The 18,018-nt window shown below is 41.5% G+C and overlaps 1 protein-coding gene across 1 annotated transcript in view; it reads right to left on the reverse strand.

Moving 5' to 3' along the window:
* Nucleotides 1-18,018, reverse strand: part of PUM1 (pumilio RNA-binding family member 1) — a 71,563-nt gene that overhangs the window by 21,931 nt on the left and 31,614 nt on the right. Inside the window, 5 exon segments of the mRNA XM_010289082.1 lie at nt 1-76; nt 3,374-3,525; nt 9,541-9,642; nt 10,999-11,092; nt 16,933-17,203. The exon segment at nt 1-76 is cut by the window's left edge and continues 81 nt beyond it. Coding sequence (XP_010287384.1) covers nt 1-76; nt 3,374-3,525; nt 9,541-9,642; nt 10,999-11,092; nt 16,933-17,203 — 695 coding nt within the window.

The following is an 18,018-nucleotide window of genomic DNA, read 5'->3' on the forward strand; positions in this document are numbered from 1 at the left end:
CCAGCGGATCAGTCTGCTGTCCCTGCTGGTTCTGATTTGGGGTCAAGGGACGCTGACTGGCTCCTCCACGCAGAACCTGGAGAAGACAGAGGAACATTGATCTGTTTATTTTGGGACCCAGGAGTAAGCTGCCATCACCAGACCCTTGCAGGAGCAGCAGCAGCAGCAATCTAGTTGAAGTTCTTGCACAACTAGCGTGTCCCCTTTACTCAGGACAGAGCTGCCTTTGCTTTCACACTACCACCATGGGGAAATGCCAAAGACCCCATTTAAATAACACATGCCCTCTCAGGCTTACTGAGCATAATCTGGAAGCACTTCATCTGACCGCTTTCATTTCTTGATATACCTTCAATACTCATCCTTTTAGAATGGTTTGCAAGCCATCTGCCCCATCCCAGATAACATTTGGTCTCTGCCACAACAGCACCGCTGAAAGCCAACTTGAGCAGAGACCGTAAAAAGCCCAACTTCGGAGCTGGGGGCTGATGAGACGAGGTGACAAGGGTTTTTCCAAGCTGCCAGCCCCCACAGAAAACAGTGACCCAGTGACACAACACTTACTCACTGGAAATAATGACCAAAGATCACACACCGTCTTTTATATGTAGCTCTTGTGGTTTAAGCACATGTTGCTTTCAAAAGGGAAGATGGCAAACTGACCTTTCCTGTAATTACCTGTGACAGGCTTTGTTTGCAAAAGCCTTTTACTCAAAGCAGTGATGCAAGAGTCTGCGCCCACTAGTGAGGTCAGCTTATTAAAAAAAGCAATCCTTTGGTACTCAGCATGCCTTGTTGCAAAAAGTAACACTGTGTGTGTCACCCAATAAAGTTATTAAAGGGAAAAAATGACTTTGCACACTGAGAGACTGGGAGAGGACACTGAAGAGGATTCAGACGTGCATCCCAGAGTTTGCTATCGCTGTCAAAGTCTGAACATGAACTCTTCAGCCTAGGGAGTCTCACACGCTGCAGCTGCTTGCGCTGTGCAAGGGCACTGCACAGAACATACGCAATGGATGGCAGGCTGCAGGAAGCGAAACGTTGGCATTATTTATAAATATGCTATTAAGATGTTGTAAGTGTCACAAATCAACTGTCCATAATCATGACTCTAAGTTTCCAAAACATTTGCCTCAGCACTTCTTAGAAAAATTTCATCCCAAAAACATACACCATATCCTCTTAAGGGATGGAAGGTTTGCATTACAAACAATACCCACGATCCCCACTCATGCCTGCTTCACAGCTATAAAAGTAATGAAAAATATTCTAAAGCCTACAGATGATTGGTATTTTTTATTTTAACAGCCTAAGCCTTTGCAGAAGCTCTCTTAGCACACACCCTCCTTACAGGGAAAGGCTCCCAGCTTAAATGGTTTTAGTTCACTCTTACTGCCGTTTTACCTGTGTGCACGGGTACGTGCGGGAGGCCTGTTCAACACGCTCCTGTCTGTGACCTGCCAGGTAGGGAGGTTTGATGATTAACTTTGTCAGGAGCAAAGTGTTCTCCTCCTGATCACTGCTCCAGAATCGTTGGTGTGAAACATCACTGCTTTTATTACCTGAAAAGGACTTATAATACTACCCAACACTGGCTTTTGCTTTAGTTTTCAAAGCAGAAGCTAAGAAATTCAGCTGCTAATTGCTATCTTCTGTAATTGATATCTCAACCACAGGAGGACCAGAAAGGAAGGCTTTGTATTACTATGAGAAAGGAGCCATCCTGAGTACCAAAAAAAGTGGGGCAACAATCCCCTTTTGTTTCCAAGCAGGAAGTACCATGGGACAAAGGCCAATAAAACTGTATAAAGCCAAAGTCAGGCGATGACCAACACTTAACCAAATACTAGACAAACTAGCTGGGGTTGTGCCGGAGAGCCGGCCAGGTAACAGAAGCCCAAACCCACCTCTTGATGCGCATCCTACTAGGCCCTGCTGAGGTCTGAAAGGAGAAAAGTGGAATATATTCAAGCATGTCTCCAAGGGAACAACCACCAAAACAAGGGTGGTGGGATGCCTCTCATCCTTCTAGCATTTAACTTAATTACACAGATTTAGCAACCATCAGTTTAGTCTGAAAGTTTAGATTTTTTTTTTTTTAAAATGCCAATTTAAATAGCAAGCTAACAATCTGCACTCCCATACAATTATATAAAACATTTAGGATGGCTTTTCATTATAGTAAAGAAAGAAAATTATTGTTCCCTATTAATTCGCATACCAGTCTCAGTTTCCAACTTCCGCTCCAGTAGCTGCTAGATTCACGTTTGTGTCATCTGTATCAGAGGTACAACTATGATTAAATACCAGGCCTTTAAAATGATTATTTTAGCCAACTGAACTTAGGAAAATTAACCTAGTTAAATTCCAAGTATAGGGGGGCTGGGGGGAACTTAACAAGAAATTACACAGTGATTCACCACAAAGATGCATAACAGTTTTCAACAGCAAAAAAGTAGCACAGGCTATATAATCCAATATGCTGTCACTGCCAAGTGGTTAAGACAGAAGAGGGGGATGGTGCAAACTCCATCAAGCACACACCATTTACAAAGTATGTAAGGAAAAACTTCCCCTTATCAGCCCCCAGTGTTACCTCTTCATTGCTTTTTTAGAAAATACCATTAAAACAACATATACCTGTCTCAATATCCATCCCTAACACACTTGAGGGGGTAACAGTAGATCATATGAAAAACCTTCACTAAATTAATTAATTTTGTCCTCTTAGGTGTCAAATTCTCCAAATTTTTGTGCAGACTAAAGCAAAACAGCTGCACAGTTTGCCTTACACAAATAGCAAATCCAGTGTTTTCTCGCTCATCTTTTGTCTCCAAGTCCTCACATGGACACTAAACCAATTCATTCTGTTGTTATTTTGACCCATTTAAAGTTGTTCTTCATTAAAAAAAGCACTCTATACTGGACAGCACCCTGAAGATAAGAACACGCTTATTGACGTTTAGTATCTGACACACACTATCATCTCCATGGCCTTCAAGTTGCAGTGATAGGCACGAAAACAGATTGCAAGATGATGATTTCCGCTCACACACCAATGGCATGCGTTTGCTGCTGTGTTGCTCAGCAGTGTTCACCAACTGATTAGATTATTTGTTTTCCAAAGCATTACCACACAATAATTCACCACCACAACTGTACGTGCGCTATCCTCCAGGCACATGATGCAGAAATGACATAACAAAATGTATAGACATTTCTTCTTTTTTTAAGAGAGGCCAATGGCTCTTCTCATTAGAACTGAGTGTCAGGAGCGGTCATCAAGGCGGGAGCAGGGGGGAATCAGGATGTTTCAAAGCTGCTGTGTTCCCTGTAAATGACTCCATGTGCAAAGGATCCTACCCCTTACCTGCTGTTGGCCCTGCTGGGTTTGCTGAGTGGTCTGCTGATTTGCCGAATTAGTTGCAGCAGCAGCCGCGGCAGCTTGCTGCTGGAAGAGACTGGCAGGATAAACTCCCCAGGGCGTAACTCCATAGTACTGGTGAGGGACAACTGCCGGGCCTGAAAGACCAAGGGATCAGTGAGTTTCTGTAGCATGGCAAGCGTGACACTGCAAACGATCACCAAAAATACCTGCTCGTCATATTTAGTTTAACAAATCCTATTTCAAGGTGATCTATTTGAAATCCTTTGCAAATACAGAGGGATTCTGGCATTTCTATTATTCATTTTTAAAAAGCTTAGAAGTCAGACCTGAAATTTTATCTTTACTTGCTTTTACCTTATTGGATGAAGTCAAATTCTGCTACCAGTGATCCTGTTGAAATTCCATGTTTTTATTGTTATGCCCTAATTTTATAGCGAAGGAACAAAACTTTACCTCTAGCCAAAAGAGAAGAAAACTTGTTTAAGCACAGAGATATACAAATCTCTTGTAATCTCAACTGACATTCACAGCGCAATAACATCTATCACTTAGTTCCCCAATAAATTAAGAAAACCTCTTCGCAGCTGGATAGCATAAATTCTCAAGCGTTTAAGATGTTATTTTTCTAGCCACTCAGTCCTACTTTGCATTTGCAAACCACTATAAAAGCGGCTGTATGATCCTGTATCTTCTCACATTCCCTCCTCCTCAAACTTAAGAGGCTTTAAAAAAAAAAAAAATCAATCTTGGGGAGCACCAGAAAAAGCGTAACTTTTGAAGATTCATTGTGTTTTATCAAGTCTCAGGACACCACACACTTAATTTGGCAATAGCAGGATGGCAGCCTATATCCTTAAATAATTCTAGTTGGCATAATGCTGAGGAAGCAGCGAGTACTGTGCGCTTAACGGTGGAATCCCTCCCACCAAATAACACCTATGTGAATCCAATAATATTTTTTAATATGCCTGTTCTATATCTTTTGGAAAGGTCAGCAGAAAAGTAGAAGTATTTCCTTTGCTTTTCAAATACATCACCTATCCCACGGGTTCCTTCCCCACGGCAGGAGTAACTTACGGCATGCTAGCCTTTTTAAGGTAGAGGGCCACAGTCGTATTTGACACTGTAGAATAAACAAGTCTCTTGTGAATTTGAACCACACACTTGTTCTTATATGGAGTAAAAATAGCTTCTATTTTAAGAGAGACGGTTAGCATTTGAGTTCTAACCAAGTCATTTCAGTATTGCTGTTAGTTATGTCTTACAGTAAGACACTGTAAGGAGAACAAGTGGAACACACATAAAGACTACGAGCGTTTGCCCCAACAGCCTTAAAAACTATTCCCCAAAAATGAGGGATTACAGTAAAAAGGGAGATGCAAAAAGACGCTGCTGAGTGTAAGCTTGGGTATGACAAAGGGGGAGAAAATCCAGGAAAGTACTTTATTCTTTTGGTTTTGTTTTTTATACAGTAACATGTGTTTGTCTCAAATTAACTACTACATAATGCAAAAGCAATCCACTGTGCAACCGTCTGGCGCTCAGCCTGGATGAACCACCACTGCTCCCGCAATCAATACTGCAGACAGGCAAGACTCAGCAGCACTTCAAGATCTTCATTTCGTGTTTAATGTCAAATATTAAATTCGTATTTCAAGAATGCAATAGTTACTCTCCTTTATTATTTTCTTTTAACCACTGTACTTTCCCCAAATTTAGGATTTTGTAGTGTCATTAACACACATGCCCAGCTCTGCATACAGCAGGGAGATGTTACAAGTAGCCTGTTGTCTAACGCCAGGCACTTCAGCAATACGTGCTGAACAGTCGGATTTGTATCTCACACTAAAGCTCTGCCATGAAATCTACCCTTGCTGGATTTACTGGGTACTGCCAGTCAGAGAAGGTGACTTGTCTGTCTTAGATTTGTCTTGGAGCAGCAACCACTCGTTTCTTACCTTCCAACCTGGAAATTCATGCACAGTGGTAAATAAAACTAAAAAACCTGCAGAAAATGAAGGAGTCCCACAATAATATTGCCTGTGCTGATCTAGTAGTTACAGACACAGCTACTCAGTGGATTATAACCTGTTTATATTCAGTCAATGCAGACCAGACACCAACTGCTAGGGTGCTTCTGCACTCAACAGGAAAATAGTTGCAACTGCAAGTAATTAGTTTGCATTTGCCCTTAGGCTACTGGGAAGTTGCTGCAACACTCTTTATCTGGGCAAAATGTGGGCATCTCTCTGGGTAATTTTAATCTCAGCTGTAATTATCAAACAAGCATCGTCTAGATGGGGTTTCTTCCCTAGTTAGAGGTTGCTCATCAGATCTGCAAAAGCCTTAGGTGTTTAAAAGAAGAAGAGACACAAAGTCTTTGAAGTTTGCAGGCAGCTGGGCTTAAAAGAGCTGCAAGTCTGGCTCAGCTCATTTGAGCACATTGTGAGGCTCATTATTGAACAGTGTTCTCAGTGAGGGCAAGTGTGTCATCACTGCCAGACTTATAAAAACACGCAGAGTGTTTCTTTACTTCAGGAGATATTGCACCTGCTTTTACACTTATTAAAGATACACATACGAGAAAATAAAAGCCGTTCTAGTCCCTTTGAAATCAAATATTCCCACTTCTGCGTCTCACACATTGGCCACAGATACCCACAAATATTCCTTTCAAGAAACATTAGCAAAACCATCTGTAAGTGTGTTCTTAACAAAATTTGCTTCTAATCTCAGCCTTCACACTCAAATCTCTGTAAGCAGAAGCCATACCTGCTCTCTGCAGTAACAGCCAGCCCTCTCTTGCCAAGGATGAGGGCTTAGTGACCACCAGGTTAAACAGCTTTAAGAACCCCACATTTGAAAATGCAAGGCTGCACATAGCAACTTTATCAAATGCAATTGACTTGTGAGCTGATCACTTCACAATGAATTACCTCCTCGGCAACCACAGATACCCATGAAGCGGTGGCTTTTTAGGGATGGGGGTGAGAAGCAGCTGAACTCAAACAGCCCTGGTGCAGCCCCGTGCAAACCCCGCCGTCCAGCACTGGGGCCAGCACAGGTCCAGAAGAGGAGAGGCATCCTTGCATGACACCATGCCCCAGGCAGCTGGGGACAAGCCAGTTCCACGTGCTCCCCCAAACCCCGCTCCTAGGTGGCACGTGCATGCACCCATACCTGTCACCAGCTCTCAGCTGGCTCTGCATGGGACAGAGCAGCACCAGGTGAGTGAGGCTTCTAAGAGACCCAAGCTGGAGAAGCACAGTGCCACACATCCCAACCAACTCTACCTTCAGTCTGGGAGCACTGTGTTTTTCCTGTATGCAGATTATTCCAGTATCCACTTCTCTACAAAGAGCAGAAACACTTTTCTACCTGTAACACACCGCCTCAGAGGGCATCAACATTTCCCAACTTGCCTTACAAAAGGCAAGATTTCTTTTTTTTAAGTGACATCTTTCTGAAATGATAGAAGGCAATTTAACAACTTTTTAAATTTCATACTTTAAGACATCAGTATCTTCCCCACAGTTTAAACTCACAAGTGATTTTTTTTTTTCCTTGAGTCTAAGAAGCCTTTCCCTCTGCATTCAAATGAGCTCTTTAAAATCCTACTATTGTTGGGAAAAAGAGAGTATCATCATGGGGCTGACAGTCTTACAATCACGAAAAAGCTGCCATAATGGCAGAAGTTTAATTGGACAGAATTATCACCACCATAAAACACACAAAAAAGTTTCCCCTCCGGTCTAACAGCAACTGTGAGCAATAAACTACCAACAACTCTAAACTAATTTCTTCCATCTCAAACTTCTCCAAGTCCCCCAATTTAACACTCCCATACGCATCAGGGAAACCTTCTGACTTTATAGGTAACTCTAAACATCTAAATTGTCCCATGCCCCTGTAGTGCTACCTAGAGTCATTACAGAGAAAAGCCTTTTAAAACTGCCCAAGTCAGACAGAAAATATGCTTTTCCTAAAACAAACATCAACCAGAAGTATGTTATATTGCCATTGCTAGCTGTTAGGGTCCAAAGCCCAATGAGATGGATGAAGTAACTCGTACTTCTCAGTGGTGTAACACTATAAATACATGTTACACTTTTGGGTTTGTTTGGGGTTTTTTTGGTGGTGTGGTTTTTTTTTGGTTTGGTTGTGTTTTTGTTTTTTTTTTTTTTTTTTTGTGTTTTTTTTTTGTTTTTTTTTTTTTTTTTTTTTTTTTTGTTTTTTTTTTTTTTTTTTTTTTTTGCTTTCAAGAGTCATAAAGTTTAAAAATTGTTCCAGTAGAGATCACAATGCCAAGTTTTGGGATGCTTTCGGTATCCCAGGGCATGTTATTTCCTAGTACAAATTTATACGGCTCCAATCAGATCTTCAGGCAGCTGCAGCTTCAATACTGCTGAGAAAAAGGGGAAAAAAAAAAAACTTGTAGCAAACAGACTTGCTCTTTCCTAGAAATCTGGCAGCAGTTACATGTGGTCTTTCTATGAAATCAAGATGCTGACCTCCTGCTCCACTGAACTTCAGAGTATTACTTAAGAATGTGCACTAGCTTTAGAAGCACTGACGTGATGCAAAAAGGCCAACCAGAATCCTCTTTTTGTAATATTTGTTTACAAAGCACCTCTTCTGACTGTAACTGGAATTGCTAGTGCTCTGGCACCTCTTCCCCACTAAGTGCTGACTGAAGCTTCCTACTTATATTTGTCTCCAAGAGTTCAGGTCATTCATTCACTGCCACACATTCATCATCACATGATAGTTTATCAGCTCCTGGACTATTAGAAATATCCTTGTACCCTAGCTCTTGGCTTTCTTCCATTTAATCACAGCATCATTTGTTGGCCAACAACACGTTGTTACCTAAACTTAATCTTGCATTGTTATTATGCAATCAGCATAGAAGATTCACAGCAGCCAAAGCTCACATCTTCAAATTATAATCTTGATTCTTTACATATTTCCATACGATCCATTAAAAATGCCATCCAACTGGGTAACAGTTGCTGAAATCCCCTTTCAGAGCTTGACCTGATACTGGCCTCAAAGCTTAAAAGCTAAGTAGCGGTTACGTAAGAGCTGTTAAACACGCCGAAAAGTCACGTACCAAACCACAATGCTGTCTGCCAGCGCGCTACCTTCACGTAGAGCCAATGTTTTATGGTTTCGATTTGGTACAAGCTATCCCACGGTGGAAGAGAATTGCAGCAAGTGTACAAATTGTAAATGGAGTGTGGCAACTGCGCACAGGCTCCGCTAAAAATCACCACTATTATGAACCAAGCAGTTTTTGTTTACAACGTAGAAGGCTTACATTTTCCTGGTGGCTCACGGAAAGCAAAGCATGGTTATAAAAATGTTCTTCCACAAGTACATTCTTCCTTTGCCCTCAGTGCTTAGACAAGAACTTTACAGCATACGCAGCAAAAGTTCAGCACACAATGTGTTCTTCACACTGCCTGATACACTGTTTTACCGAGCTGTCATCTCAAGATACAACAATTTTGGCTGTGACAGTTGGCAAGAACTTGGAAACTGATACATGAACTTTTGGGAGAAAGGTCTTGCACAAAGACAGGAGCCATCATCTTTGCTTGCCATCTGGAAAACCGCATATTCATAGTGTAAGCCTCACAACAGATATGGGATGTTTTTACCTGAGAACCTAAAAAGCATAAATTCTTAACAGTTTTGCAAAAGGGAAAGATCTCATTTGCAGGATGCACTACACTAAATCAAGTTAAACAGCGACAAGATACAACTTTCCTGGCAGGCAAACACATCCTCCTCCTCTCTAGCATTTAGTAAGTATATTTTCAAAGGTATCTCTCATTACTGTCAGTTACCAAAAAAACCTAAACATGTAGCAGCATTTATGTCTGCAAGTGTTTCATTTCAGATTTGCTCTGGCTGTTTACCCTCAACAGAAAGAGAGCCCATAGCAAGTGTCATACAAGAATTATCACATTTAATCTACAGAAAATAGGGTTTCCAAGACAAATTCTATTACAACTCACTGATATACAATTATGTCTCCACAGAAATTACAACGTACTAATATTTCATTTCCAAAATTACAGACTCAGGAGCAGTTTTGGCACAGAAAACGGTCACAAGTGCACAGACAACTGGAAGTATCTCACCTAATGTCGCAGCTGCTGCAAGTCCGGCTGCGTACGGATCTGTTCCCGGTGGAGCGGCGCTGATGATGTACGGATTGGGCACAAAGGCAGCAGGAGCTAAACCTGCTGAAAACACACCTGTCAGTAAAAACAAACTTAACTAGAGCTCAAGCCCTACTAAAATATCTCTGGCTACCTGGCTGGTGAACACAAAAGCTCAGGTTGCTTTACTATTTTCAAGTTTTTTGAAGGTTGTTTTCTATAGGGTTGTTTTCTATAAGCAACCATGGTGTTTCCCAGAGTCTTAATAGAACAATCTACAGAGCATGTAATTCACATAAAAGAAATCTAATTCTGAGGATGCAGTGCCCCATAAGGAAAGCTGAAGTGGTAAAATAGTCTGTATCCAATATCCCTACTTCCCCAGGTACCTGTGCAGCGCAGACACACCCTTACCGTTTAGGTGACTGTTAACACCAGCTAGATATTAACATTACCTAATGGCTTGTTACTATTCTGTATTTTCTATAGCAAGTTGATCAAAAACCAATTTACCCTACTTTCTGAGTTCCATGCCCACTACACAATACCAACACCTCAATGAATTAGTTTGGGAGGAGTTCAGGAGTGTACAGGCAATGTCACAGGGCGCAGGTATTACCCTCCTCTGCAAGGGAACAGTTTAATCATTAGAGAAATTACTGGTGGGCGGGAGAGGGGCGTGGAGGGGAGGTGAAGGTGAAGGGGACTAAGTTAAAAAGCTAAATAATTTTAATTCAGGTCTATCCCTGAACTCCAATAAGCACACAGGTGCACTGCACAAGGCTGGGAGAGTCTCAACACAGCTGTATTGGGCTTTCAGGTGGGAAGAACTACCACCTAAACTGCCAATTGTGCTAAAAACATTTGACTCTAAGATAGTTTAATCATCCACGAGCAGTCCATCTACAATCCTCCTATTTTCCTATGCAGGAAAAAAACAGGATTAAGCACTTTCTTCGCAGTTAATCTAGACTGTTTTAATAATATGACTCATGTGTTTGCATAAATTACATCTTTAACTTGAAGTCAGACCCCAGGCAGCTGAACCACAGGAAGCACATTCAGGTGTATATTGAATTGTGCATTTTTCCCTCACTTCACTGTGCTGCTTAACTCAATTTATGCCTCACTCAGAGCCAGCAAGCACTTCAAAACGCTCTCATTACTGAACAGCACTCTCAGCAAGGGTAAGAGTGTCATTCCTGCCAGACACGAATGCTCTAGAGCTTTTAAAGTGTGCAAGAAATACCTCCAGAATTTTTCAAGTAAATCTTCAAGCAATATACTTCCGCTTGCATGTCAATTATCAGTTTAAAAAAAAGTAAAAATTAATGATTCTCCAAAACTTACTGATCCTTTTTCCCTGGTATTTTCCCTGTGTATTCTGAGGATTAACAGAAGTCTAATAAAATGTAACATATTAAATACAAGACTTACCTATGTGAGGCTGATGGGCAGCTGCCAATGCGTACTGCTGCTGCTGCGCTGCTGTTAGCTGCTGAACAGCAAGTGCATTCGGTCTTTGGAACAACTAGAGGGACACAAGCACAAACACGTTGCTTTACTCGCACAGAAAAAGCATTCTTTTACTTCCTTTTAAAGCAATTCTTTTGCACTAGATTTATTTTCAGATCTACTTCTCTTTAAAGGGAAACATTTCAAAAGGAACTGAAAAAAACAAACCCCTTTGAAATCAATTGCCCATGATAATCCACCTGAAAAAAAATAAATACACATTTCTGAAGTACAGCTAAACCACAGCCAGCGTGTTCTCTGCTATTCTCTGCACAATGCCTGAAAGCCATTTTTCCCCCAACTCCTCCTCAAACACACAGCCCCTAACTGCAGCCTGTGGATCACTGGTAGCTGCCACGAGCTCTTCCAGATCTCGACCACCACCGAGTACAATGAAATCGCAGTTACACCAGTGGACAACCCACATGACTCTCCCAGACAGTCTGAAGTGGCGAGCAGGGCAGCAGGAGGGTTGCAGAGCGAGGTGTGGGAGAGATGATGCATGTCAGATGGCTTCAGAGTCAGCTGAAGAGCCGTCGGATGGGCTGCCAGCCTCAGGAGCTCGCAAACCCCTGGACAAAATCCTTCCTTTTACCTGCTAGCCTTCCATCTCCAGCACCTCCTACGGGAATCCCAGCATGACGTGTAAATTCTGCTTTGTCCACAGACAGAAACCAGACCTGGGGACTTTTTGGTTAAGTCATCCCAAGCATAGCCAAGTTTGCCAGCTTACAGCTCACTACGGTTTTAAGGAGCAATGGGCAATGTTACTGAGAACAGTCATTCTCAGTAAGACGGGAAAAAAAAAAAAGAGGATTACATTAGTCTTTAAAGAAAAAGTATTCTTGCTGAGGGTTTGTTGTTTTTTTTCCATTCATCCAGGTCCTTGCTAAAAACTTACTTCCCCCGTTTCTTATGCCTCTACCTAAATGAAACACTTCCTGAATCAATCCATAGCAGACGACTGCTCAGCTCTAATTAAAACATTTAAGAATATACAAGCAGAACAGCCACTCAGACTATCCAGAAGCGATGTTCATCCCCACTTACTTCCAAAAGCCATCATTTCTGAGGCGTGAATGACTTTACAAACCGCTGTGATAAATGTTTTCTCTCTCCACTCACTTGGAGAAAAAAAAAAAAAGCCTTAAATGCTATACAATTTTCACACCTATTATCTCTGCCCTCCTTTCAGAAGAGACAAGCAAGCTACTTCAGCTGTCAGAAGTAGCAATAATAATTCTGCCCAAATTTTTGGCAGAAACTTGCAACTATCAAGAAGGAGCATGGAATCATTTAGAAATTAGGGGTTTCTTTTATAAGCAAAAATTGGAGTTGCTTCTCCTGAAAGCAGGATGAGCAACTGCGCTGTTTAGGCAGGAAATATGAAGAAAGATGAGTGATAGTCTACCTCTATTTTTTTTCTTTTTACAAGTTCAGAGAGAGGAAAAAAAAACAACAAGTAAGGGATCAGTATCAGATTGAAGGTGTGGAAACTCAGTACTTATGGGATCCAGAAATGATCTTCTGCATGCCAAAAATCTAGTCACAACTGTTTTCCCCAAAGATTGCTCACCCCTTAAGATGTCGGGGCCCCTCCATATATCCAAGGAGTATCGTAATGCTGCTTATGGAGCAACATATCAAATCCACAGTTACTTTATTACCTCCCAGGGCCTAACATCAGGAGGGCCATAAAACATTCCTAACAGTCTTGATGCAAAACACACATGGGGTTTTTTCTTTTCTTTTTTTTTTTTTTTTTTTTAAACATGTCATTCAACAATGCTTCATGCTTACACAAACTTGAGTGCTTATAAGGGGTATAATCTTCATTAATATACCATCTGTCATTAGTAGCTGGACCAAATGCTCTACTGACATCTTTAGTTTAAGAAGGCAGGGACACCATGGACAATGTGACCTACAGAAAACGGAATGAGGGATACTGGCTCTGTAGGAGTTTCTAGCAGCATCCTGTTCACTGATCAGCGTCAAAAGATATGGAAAAACAGATAAATATATATCCCCTAAACTGTTTCACTGCTGGGTAAAGACACATCTAAAACAGACATCCTTGTTTTTGCAGTCTACTTTTGTATTGAGTTCAGCAATCCCGTCTTTTAGCCTCCTAACCTTTAATTTTCGTATTGTTTTGCATCCCTGGGATCTGTTTTTCCATCTGCTAATGTATATTCCACTAAGGTGAACAGCGAAGGAAAATGCTAGATTATTAGTTGTCTCTCTTAAGGGCAAAAAGCACTTATCTTCTCTGAAAATACTTTTCTGTTTTGCTCAGTTTACATGTGTGATGACTTCCACACCTCCCAAATGCATCTCAACGATCCATTTCTGAATTAAAAGTACTAGCAAAAAAAAGAATCCACAGCTACTCAAAGCATGAATATTTCACCTGCTGCTACTGTATTTTTTTGCTGTCTGCTTGCTCTCTCCCCCTCTCCTGAGGGCAGCTGATGGCTGCTAAATTTGACTTTCAGACATACAAGTACCCACACAAGCTTTGTGCATTTTTCTTTTGCCGAAATCAAGCCACAGTATCTAAAACACTCTGCAAATGGCTGCTGTCAGCAGCTGTTACGAGTTTACCTAAAGACTCAAAGAGGGAGACTGAAAAAATGCTCCTTTACCTAAAATTATTGGTATTACAGACAGGAAGAATATGGAACAGAGTGGCTGGGCAGAGTCCTTTCATCTGCTCAAGAAAAATCACCCTGAGTACGTCTGCGTCCTCAAGCCAAAGACACCTAAAGACTTAGCTCCAACTCAGTGACGCTTACTTCCTCGGACAATATTCTTGCGTTCCTTTAAAACCACACGCAAACATTCTGCCTTCACACTGTGTTGCAAGCATGAGGAAGGGCTGGATTTCTTCGACCTGCAGCAGACCTCCTCTCAAATCTTTGTAGAGTTTCCCTTCCAAAGAAAGGTCAGATAAATGTTGGTATCTGAGCCATGCACTCAGGCAGTGACTCAAATCAGTGACCTCTCCCTCTGCCTGCTTTAAATCGCAGTTTCTGCAAGCCTGCAAACCCAGACTCTGCTTACCCAGAAGAAACTCAGTGTGAACAGCTAAAACTTTTTGCAGCTGCAGATTTGATACTGCCTGTAGGCACAGAAAAGGAAGCAGAGCCAGCAAAACCAATCACAATTTCAGGCTTTACTTAGCCAGATAAGCACCTACACCACATGAGCTCTGAGAATCATCAACTCTACGTATTTAGGAAGAGTTATTAAAGCCTCAATGCACTGTCTCCATCTGCTGACAGCGAAGACCTATATTCCAAAAAACTACGTATCAATATTAAATTGTGGTCCCCAGTAAACGGAAAAAGAAACCTCTTTAACAAGAATATTAACTAGAATTTACAAAGCGAGGCTGGAGTTATAAAATATACACACTGAGCATTGTAGCCTCTTAGAAATCACACTCAGAGTGAAAACCTACAAACTACTAAACAAACAGTTTTGGAGGAGTTCAGTAGCATCACCCGACATTTCAAGAAGCGAAGCTACTTTCCTCTCTCACACGTGTACACAAATGAAGTACCATTTACAGCACTTGGGGGAGTTCACTGAGGGAATTCCAAGCAACCGGAACATCACGGTCTGTATTATACAGTTACGGGAACATTGTAAGATTAGGTTTCTGTAAGCCAGTTTCTTCTGCAATATAAACATCTGACATCTCTAATCAGATTACATGTGGTTAAGATCTTCCCTTCTTAATATTGCTTTTAGCTGTACTTGCTTGTAATCTCTTCCAAGTAGATGAAGCTTCCCAACAGACCGAGAAAGACACTTTTACAGATGACATTCTTTTGTTCAGGACATATTTCCTTCTGACAGCTGAGTGGAAAGAACTATACTGCCAACTGACAGATTTGTTGCATACAGGCTATATAACTGACAGACAGCAAATACCAAGAAACACTGGCTGCCAGACATAATATATATTAAGAAAATAGGTACAACTCTGAGCCAAGATACATCGCATTTACACAAATGTGTGCTGAGAGGTCACATCTGACAGAAGATTGAATCCTTATCTTTAATACAGCACTTATGCTTACAACAACCTGTCGTTTGCGTTTACATGTAGGTGTAAATAGCTGCTGCAACAAAGCTGAAACTAAAATAACTGTCTTTATTAAACAGTCTGGCCTGCTTATTCTCAGCATGACCTGGGTGGGAGCCGAGCATGCCAGAGCAACTGGGTGGGCACACAGCTGTGCTCACAGCGCCGGGACCTCTGCTCCCCACCAAAATTCACAAGTTCAAAGAGACCAGGGAGAACTGCAGCTCCACAGGCAACCCAGCAGAAAGTTTTAAGCATGATTACACAGAGATGACATCAGCTCTACGTGGATAATACCCATCCACTTTATACAAAGAAGAAAAAACAACAACAAAAAAAACACCTAGGCCTGTCTACAGGGCCTTCCAGAGCCAGAAAGCCATACTGCAATCGCTTCTGAAATCTGCACACCTTCCAGGTCGGCCTTACTTCGAGAGTTTTTATTTCTAGCTAGGTGCAAGACAAGCCAAATTTTAAATCCCATTTTTTAAAGGCTGGAAGAAACACATAAAAACTGCATGAACTTGTAAACGAACCTTAATTTAAATAAAAGACACTAGCAGACAAAATACAAATTACAGGCTTCACATTCCTGCAGTTATTTTCCCATACCTAATGGTTCTTTAAAAAGGAGTTCACTCAGATCTAACATACTCTTTAAAAAAAAAATACACAAGTTTCATTGTTTAAAACTAATTCTTCCATTCAAAGTCCTACACCACAGAGTCAGACAAAGACTTGAAACTAGCTGCTTTCCCCCTCCCCCTTTTTAAACTATACAGCAGTTTAATCATTAAAAAGATTTCCATCATTAACCTCCTAAACGTGCTATATAATTCAACAGCCAATTAAGCTACAACAAAGATATTTACGTTGCTTTTAAGACTACGAGAACTCTCTGAAAGTGGGCCTTTAGCACAAACTTGGCAACGGTCTTTCCTCAATACAGAGTGCCAACAGACTGTTTTGCTAAAAAAGATCAGATATTTCAGGAAACCCAGGGCTAGTTATATACCCTTGCAATCAGCTATAACAAGGGATTTTATTCTTCTCTGCGGTATATCATACTTACAAGAGGAAAGCAATAAAAGTTTACAATCGTCACCCTAACTAGCAGGAACAGGAGTGGATTACGAGTCGATCGTTGGATCTAGGCCCAGCATTCAAGAGAAGCCAACAGCAAAGCAAGGACTTAGGTTACTTGTCCAGGATGAGAAGCTTGGCCCGCTTGCGTGGGAGAAAAGGTCAAACAAACTCGCTGGGCTGAGATAAAGTTTTGTAGTATTGGACTCTGACCTCAGGTTTTAAACCATGCTCAAGTACGAGCAAGCCAGTTTAAACTCATTTAAGTCTGCCCTGGTTCAGCACTGCAGTTGACAGCTTGACCTTTAAGTAACTTTAGGGGCTTGAGGGTGGGTTTTCTTTTGTTTAGCTGTTTTTACTAATTTAAAGCTCTTCTCCAATGCAAACTTACTTAAGCTAAAAATGATTAATACACAGAAAAGTGCTATTGATTAACGGCTGTTAATTACACGTCCTTAAGACTACTGTTCAGATGGCCATGTTTAAGTAGATCTCCTGCCTCGAGCTCCCTAGGAGGACATATGCAGCACTCCACAGATGGCATAGAGATGATGAAACCATTCCAAGTCTTCCTCTGTCTCTCTCCCCAAGACAAGAGCCTGAGCTCCTGATAACCCCACGATGACTCTCCTGGAGGAACTGGAGCAGTAGGGTAGGACCAACGGCCGACACTTTACCTGCTGTTGGGAATTGTAATCGAAGAGCCCCACGGTGGCTGCGGCCGAGTCCACAGGTACTTGAGTGCCAGAGTAATCAAACTGAAGAGGCTCCATGCCAACGTGCTCCATGGGATCCAGAGGGACACTCTGGGACTCAATATTGGAGAAATCCTCCACCGGCTTGGCACCATTAGTACTTGCCAGCTGGGCTAAGCCCTCTGATCCATTCTGGTTTGGACCCAGAAGATCTACTTCACTAGCAGAGTTCTGGCAATTACCAGGTGTACGGCTACGCAGAAAAGGAAAGATACTTGTCACTAAGCACATCCATTTAATGCTATCTCAATACAGCATCAATTAACAGCAACAGACTCCAGTACTCACCAGAACTGCTTGTAGATGTTGTGATAAAGGGAAAAAAAGAATAAAAGGATGATCTGAAATAGTTCCCTAAATTAATTATACAGAACAAATCAAATATTTTAAAAAAACAAACAAAAAGACCACTCATAAAACCCCCAGTCACCTTGTTACAAAGACCTGTTACAGTACAAGTGTAAAAAAAATTCAGTTCCTTTTTTCTCCTCAATGGAGAGAGTCAACCATAACAAGACAGGATTTCAGAAATGCCAAAGGTGTTTTTTTTTTTTTTCCATAAAGCTAATTCGTAATTATTAACCTTGTGATGCTCTGTATCTTACTTGAAACCTTTCTAAAGTAGCTGCCACGGTTTCCTAATTACCTAACATAAGCATTGGACTCAAGGGGGAAATCGTTCATCAGCACAGGAAAGACATTGACCTGTAGGAGCAAGGCCAGAAGGATGGAACATGTCTCTTAACAGAGAAAGGCTGAAAGAGTTGGGGTTGTTCAGCCTGGAGAAGAGCAGGCTCCAGTGAGACCTTCTTGCAGCCTGCCAGTGCTTAAAGGGGGCTTAGAAGAAAGATGGGGACAGACTTTTTAGCACAAATCTGTTGCAATAGGACAGAGGGCAGATTCAGACCAGATCAAAGGAAGACATTTTTCACAGTGAGGTTGGTTTAAACACTAGGGCAGGTTGCCCAGAGAGGTGGTGGATGCCCCATCCCTGGAAACATCCCAGGC

Source organism: Phaethon lepturus, unplaced genomic scaffold (genome assembly GCF_000687285.1).
Source record: "Phaethon lepturus isolate BGI_N335 unplaced genomic scaffold, ASM68728v1 scaffold19456, whole genome shotgun sequence".
NCBI classification, from domain to species: Eukaryota; Metazoa; Chordata; class Aves; order Phaethontiformes; family Phaethontidae; genus Phaethon; species Phaethon lepturus.